This window comes from Gopherus flavomarginatus, chromosome 3 (genome assembly GCF_025201925.1).
Source record: "Gopherus flavomarginatus isolate rGopFla2 chromosome 3, rGopFla2.mat.asm, whole genome shotgun sequence".
Taxonomy (NCBI): Eukaryota; Metazoa; Chordata; order Testudines; family Testudinidae; genus Gopherus; species Gopherus flavomarginatus.
This window is the reverse complement of record NC_066619.1, coordinates 134,294,613-134,302,047: the sequence shown is the minus strand read 5'-3', so window position 1 is coordinate 134,302,047 and position 7,435 is coordinate 134,294,613. Positions and strand designations below refer to the sequence as shown.

Here is a 7,435-nt window from a genome sequence, read left to right as displayed (position 1 = left end):
TTACTTAAATTAGCCAGATACAAACAAAATAAGCAATAGCATGACCATGAAATGTGCTGTTTAGTCAGGTTCTACCTCTCCAATCAGCTCAAATAGGAAAGGGGGGAATTGTAAAGAAGTCAAAAAAGCAGCTAAAAAGACGTGTGTGGATGGAAGTGCAGCAAGTTAAAAAATGTCTGACCACTACATTCACACAAGTTTTACCTGTCAGCTTCCTTTTCTCCAAGCAGGGTCACGCTGGCAGACAAGCAGCCCAAGCGGAATTATATTGAGTAGTATCTGTATATAGTAACATATGGTTTTTATCCTTCTGTGACCTCTTTACTGTTCTCTCCTTGCCACCTTTCCTCACACAGATACCACATTTCACCCACACTCTCATTCATTAGTTGACTCCATTCGCCCCTGTATTCAAGCTTGCTAAACTGACCTGTCCCTTGGGTGACTTAGCAACTCCTCAGGCCCCCTAAGCCCCCCCAAACCTCTAACTCCTCAGAGACCCTTCCCTTCACATCATTAATATCCCAGGCCTCTCTTCCTACTTAATCTCTTTACCGCTCAGAACCAACCCCCTCAGCTCAGAAACCTCTGCCATCCAACAGATTCTGAATATCACTCCCATCCAACTTCCCGCTCCACTCCTCAACCCTCCAGACTGAGTACTCTTCTTACCAAACACCCAACGCCAGCCTAGGAACAGCCCCCCCCCGCCCCTTTAGTGTTCATTTTCAAATGATCACACAGTAGAAAAGACAATTAGAATAATTCAACCTTTGCAACATTGCTACTTCCGGCTGGGTCTAGAAAAGCAGGAGCAGGAGCAGTGAGCACGTGCTCTGAAATAGCTCCCCAGAACACTGTTCTCATGGCTTCATGAGCTGAAGCTCTCTAAATGACAGCCCAGGGGAGCAGTAACTCTAGCTGCCCTGGCAGCAGGTGGCACTGCACGCTGCAGTACATAGAAACACGGGGGAACAAAAAAAAAAGTTTTCAGGGGATTTCCATTCAAAATTTTTTATTGAAGAAAAAAACACAAAAACAACCACCTGAACTTGAAAAGTGATGACTAGCTCTAAAAATTCTCATATGTATGAACTATAGATTAACTCACCCGTTTTCTTATCCAAGGCTGCGGGCTTTAAAACTCAACTGAATGAACAAACAGCAATGAATCCATCACCCAGGAGGCCACAACAAATCACCTCACTGTTTGGCGGAAAGACTTACTTGATACATGACTATCCCTCACGTATCATGTCTGAGATCCTTGCTATCTCAGACAACAGGAATTCCAAAGATGCTCCCGCACGAGGGCACTGAGGATTTGCTCACACATTACCTTTAAGTTAGAGGCTTGAAGCTTTTTATGATCTACTTCTTCTAAGCATTGCTGCACAGGCGGCAGTGCAGGAAACACAAGGCCCTGAACATCACCACTGGCTGGATTTCCTAGTACCAATAACATGAGATTGTTATTCTGTACTGAAAGTGTGTCAGGGAGAATGCAGAGGGATAGGGATGAACAGCAATAACATGACTTTAGATGGTACTATTTATTAAACTGACAACTAAAACCACTCAAGATTGAGTGATCTGCATGGAGATTGAGCCTAACAAAATTTGTGAACAATAGATTTTCCAGATACCAGTTTTACTAAAGTGCATTTTGAGTTAAAAGCAGCATTAAATTGCTTATTACTCGTGTTTTAATCTCTTGCCCAACCAACGTTCATTTCTTATTTCAGAGGAGGGGGAAGCTATTCAGAGCGAGCCTAATATTTTATCTCTAGTACAAGCTCAAGGTTCCTGTCAGACTGAACATTCCTATTCCTGACCAACCTAGTACTAAGAAAAGACTTGTATGCATGTAGCACAATAACTGGACAATTCAGAAACTAGCTAACAGCACTAACCTCACAGCGATTATGAAGGTAGCACCTTACTACCCATTCAAACTTTTCTTCCACTGGCCACTTCCACGCATCTTGCAAAATGGGCATCAATAGGGTGATTGGAATAGGACCCCTCACCCTTTTATTTTTTTTTTTGCACTCAGTATACCAGCATCTCTGCAATTCACCTTCAGTAATCACTCTTCCCCTTTGCAAGTCCTCTTATTTGTCTATTTACAGTCAAGTATTAGCAACAGAGCCTGACCACGGTTGTAGCAGCTTAGTTCAGTAACCAGTTGTACAGATGTCCTCTCAGGGATTATGACATGGGCCAATAAAAAAAATAGTTGTTTGGATAGTTTAATAAATGCAAAGACATTTTCCATTATTTTGTTTCATAACAATCCAACTTTTCGTTTTCCAAAGGGATGATTTCATTTCAAAACTCTTAGTCACACCATCTGACTAAGCTTCAGGAGTGACATTGGCTCCACACTTGCTTACCTAAGCCTCCAAAAGGGGAAGGGGGAGACCAGGTCACTCTAAACCAGGGGTGGCCAAACTTACTGACTCGGAGTCAACAAACTTCCGAAGTTCGAGAAGCACAGTGCACCTGCCAGGCACCTCCTGTCCCGCAGAGCTGAAGCCCCAGTGCCCTCCTCCCTGCTGGGTAGAAACCAGAGGCAGTGTGAGAGGGACACATGGGGTCACATCCTCCCCAATTTTTGCCAGAGTTTGCTGGCCCAGCTTGGTCACTTCGTGCTGCAAGGCCCCCTCCCCGCACAGCAGCTGCTGCAACTGGTGAGCTGTGCCCTGGGTGGAGGCAGCAGCAAACAGCTGGGAGCTGGAGGAGGAGCTGCTGCTTTTGCTGCTGCCTCTCCCCAAGAAGCTAAAGCAGAGGCCCTGCCCTGCAGCTCTCAACTGTTTGCCACTGCCTCTCCTTGCAGAGCTAAGACCGGGGAGCTGCAGGGGACTGCTGAGGGTGACACTCAAGCTGTGGGGGCCCCCCCAAAACCTTTCCATTGTGCCCTCCCTCCCCCCAGCAGGCACCAGTCATGTCAGAAGCCCCTAGCCCCCCCACCCTCAGTGGGCAGAGAATGGGGGGAGGGGAGGCAGGCATCACACAAGCCACAGTTTGGCCACCCCTACTCTAACTCTTTGGCTACAGTTAGGTCCACAAGAGGATGTGCGATTGGGACAAGAATAACCACCCCTGCCATTTGAAAGGGGAAGCAGAGAGGACTAGGGACGTCTTTAACCATAACTAGCAGAGCTGAGACCGAGTGAACCTTTTTCATTGGAGATGTCCAGCACACCTATCAATCTGCAAAAGCAGAACAGCAGTTATCCACAAACAGTTCCTGGCCCTAGGACCTTTACTTCAAGGCAAACAGGAGATAATATGAGGGTGACTTGTTTACATCATATTGCTACCTACTTAAAAACTTGACTTATACGCGATGTGCCTTTCCAGCTGTGGCTAAGGAGTGGCTGGGATTTGTCTCAGCCTGCATCCACAGAAGAAATTTTATTCATTTTTCCAGCACTAGTTCAGATGCATAGTATGACCAGTCTATATTGACTAGATCTAGCAGTGACGCTTATTTTCAAGATGATAATGTTCTACAGGTAAAGGGGCCAACCTTGACTAATTTTTTATGAAACCCTGCTTGTGGTGCTTATACTTAAATTATCTGAAGTGTACTGAAGTTTTTTGTTTTTATTTGTTTTGAATTCTGAAGTCCTGAAGTTAAATTTTGTAAATTTGCAAAGGTTAAAGTTCATTCAGGAACTATTTACAGGTCTATCCAGCTGCCCATGATACCACTGCCACATTGCTGCAGTGTTAGCACTCATGGGTATTATGAAAGACACTAGGGAGTTGCAATGAAAGCTGAATGAATAAGAAACACATCAGAAAACTGAAGACCCTCAACATGATTGAAGGCTACAGCAGAGCGCTCTGTTGAGTTAAACCTCAGGCACCACGAAGCTTATTATTCTAGGCACTGAAAGGTTTAGTACAGTGTAGCTAGTCAATGCAAAGATAAAATCTCAGGCTGGGAACTATGTGTTTCTTTTACTCTCCCCCATCTCATTCCCTTTCCAAGGTCCATGACTCATTGTAGACGGTGAACAATGAGATCAGTCAGCATACTGACTACCCATTCCATACCCAGTCCCTCCTCCGGTCAGAATTGTACCATTAAAAATAGAGATGAACCAGGATGGAGAGCTCAAAGGTTAAACACAGAGTTTAGAGAGTTAAAATATAATTGCTTTATGCCCAAAAAGTGATGACTTATTTTCACCCCATGTTCAAGAAGTGTTGTACAAGAGATTTTTGGAGAAAGTAAAATTAATTTTCCTCCTCAGCACTGCAGCAGAGTTAAAAGTTGTCTCTGCCAAGCCAAAATGTACTTAAGGAAGCTCAATGAATTAGCCACTCAGCACTCAAAATAACTGACAATGAGGCACCAAGAAATAAGACTCAGAACTCTACAATTGGAGCTTACTTTTAATAGAAGGAAAAGTAGGTGTGCATAATGTTTTGGGATGCAATAACTTGATTGTTTGCCTAATTCTCAGGTTCTGAATTCCCCCACACAGCAATTTATAGACATAATGTCCTTCCTGAAGAGAAGTACCTGGAACATTACAATCCTTTCAAGAGCAATACAACGCCAATAGCTTTAGAGTGGTCCTACGTTGTCACAGAAGATGAAAAAAAGAAAACAAAAAGGTATTACAACATTAGATACCTAGTTTTGAAATACTTCCTGCTGTACTGGTGAAACAACTTTAATAAAACAGGAAGTACAGTGGAATCTGACTTGTTAATAAATAAATATTTCACTATGATGGAGAGAAGTGAAGTTTGCATTTTTTTTTTTTTTTTGCTGACCAAAAAGTGCTCAATTCACAAAAAGGGATACATCAAAACCAAACATGCAACGGTTGTTTTTAAAACCTTTACTGCAACGTAACATTGAAGTAAACAGTAATTAGATATCTATCATTTTTTCCCCAAAAAGAAAAGACGTAAACAGGAAAATAAGTTTGCCTGTATGTGTACAGCTTCTCAGATCATGTTAGAAGGGAGTCTAATTCAATGATCAATAAATTTTAACATAACAGTAATGAGTTTTCATTTGAAGGCATTTTTTCTTAAATCCAGCATTTAACATGAAATCATGGGCTTCTTGCACTAAATTTAATACATCTGAAGCAGCAAAATAACCCCCTTATATTTTGGCATGTATGTTTACAGTTGCTCAATTCTTTTAGATTTCACAAAGCCATTATCCAGTGTTGCCATGAAATACAGATTGTAGATTCTAGGTAGCAAAAGCTATTTTCCAATACCAATGTTAAGTAAAAACAAACATGAAGCAGGGCATTACACTACGTTTCTGGAACTAGTACAGTAAAAGTGAAAACCTAGAAAAAAAGTTAACCTACAATTTATAGAAGGAACTAAATACCTGCAGAAGCTGATTTTTGGTTGTGTAGTATTTTACACTGTGTGATTTGCTGCATCTGCCAATTTAAAGCAGACATGCTTTATTTATCCTTGCTTTGTTTCCTATGTTTTCTTCTCCCTCCCCCCATACCATACACCAAGTATTGTGGATATGAGCCCAAATACCCCCAAACAATCCAGTGAACAAAGTTAGTGTAATGCACTGGTGTGAAGCGTGAGATTAAAAAGTCTCTCTCTTTCAATCTTCATCAAAGTTCTGTTGTAGAAGAAAGTTGGCAGCCAAGTTTTCATTCTTCTCGCAAGCAAAATATGCTTGTATCACAAGTCCTTCAGGAAATCCTAATGCCTTTAACTAAAGAAGAGAGATGCATTTAGAAACCACTACATTTAAGTATATTAAAACTCCTTGAATGTTTACTATATTAGGATTTCACCATTTAAGTCATTTGTTCAAATAAACGTTGTGACCACAGTTAGACTTCTCTTACCATCCCTTATTTACTAGAGATTTTGAATTGAATTGATTTCTTGTAGTAACCTCAAATTAAGTTCTCATTTAAAAAGTGGTTATGTCAGTCTGACTGAGTACATTAAGTCACATCACTATGCTTTCGCTGCTGTAATAAGTTATAAAACAGGCACCAGGAAATAGCAGCTGAATGCTGCACTGCTGTAGCTAAAATTCATTCAACACAAAGCACATCTGAAATATGAATAGTATGATAGTTCAGTGCCTTTAGCAATAAGTATAGATTGTAGCAAATAGGGTCTAGAATGCAAGGACACTGGGGAACCTGACTATAGCAAAAAGAGTGATTTTAACTGAGCGAGCAGGCAAATGCAATGGCTGCTGTGAAGACCTTTAACCTCTGACTACTTGATTAGGTTTGGATCGACAAGACTGAGTGCTGAATTTATCCACTTTACACTTCTGTTTAGGTCTTCATTTTAGCTAGCTATAAGTCAGTCAGGTTAAGGAATATGTGTTTTCTGTCACAAGATTTTCTGCACATATTCTAAATTAATACCAGACCAGCGCTTAGTCTGAGACACTGGGTGCTCTTAACCAGGGGAGGATATCAATCCCTAATCAAATCGGGAGACTTATCATAGTGTACCTCTATGGAGCCCATGTCAGCGGTAACACCACATAAGGCATTTGAGCTCTGGAGTGTGCTGAGCATCTGACAGGAGAAAAATGTTACACTCTTTATGAGGTTTTGAAGCTATTCTAGAGTTAATCCTTTGCTGCATAAAAATGAATTAAAAATGTTTCAACCACCACTCCAGAGGACATGCTTCCATGCTGATGATGCCCATTTAAAAAATGTGTTAATTACATTTGTAACTTAACTCCTTGGGGGAGAACTGTATGTCTCCTGCTCCATTTTACCCACATTCTGCTATATATTTCATGTTATAGCAGTCTCGAATGATGACCCAGCAAGTTGTTCATTTTAAGAACACTTTCACTGCAAATCTGACCGAATGCAAAGAAGATACCAATACGAAATTTCTAAAGAGAGCTACAGAACTTGACCCAAAATTTAAGAATCTGAAGTGTCTTCCAAAATCTGAAAGGGATGAGGCGTGGAGCAGATTTCAATAGTCTTAAAAGAGCAACACACTGATGTAGAATCTACAGAATCCAAACCACCAAAAAAGAAAATTAACCTTCTGCTAGTGGCATCTGACTCAGATGATAAAAATGAACATGCGCCGGTCCACACTGCTTTGGATCGTTATCGAGCAGAACACGTTAGCAGCATGGACGCATGTCCTCTGGAATAGTGGTTGACGCATCAACTGACATATGAATCTTTGCGCACTTGCCATGTAAATATCTTGTGACATTGGCTACAACAGTGCCATGCAAACACTTGTTCTCACTTTCAAGTGACATTGTAAACAAGAAGCAGGTAGCATTATCTTCTGCAAACACAAACAAATTTGTCTGAGCAAGGACTTGTAGGCTCTAAAGCTATACATTGTTTTATTTTTGAATGCAGGTTTTATTGTACAAAATTCTAGTATTGTACAATAATTATGTATTATTGGA

General features: G+C 41.1%; 1 protein-coding gene across 1 annotated transcript in view; it reads right to left on the bottom strand.

The window, feature by feature from the left end:
* Positions 1-4,392: 4,392 nt before the first annotated feature.
* The window catches only part of RAD23B (RAD23 homolog B, nucleotide excision repair protein), a 65,711-nt gene continuing 62,668 nt past the window's right edge, over positions 4,393-7,435 (bottom strand). The window contains exon 10 of the mRNA XM_050948290.1: positions 4,393-5,728. Within this exon, the coding sequence (XP_050804247.1) occupies positions 5,615-5,728 (114 nt within the window). The 3' untranslated portion in view covers positions 4,393-5,614. The remainder of the gene's footprint in view (positions 5,729-7,435) is intronic.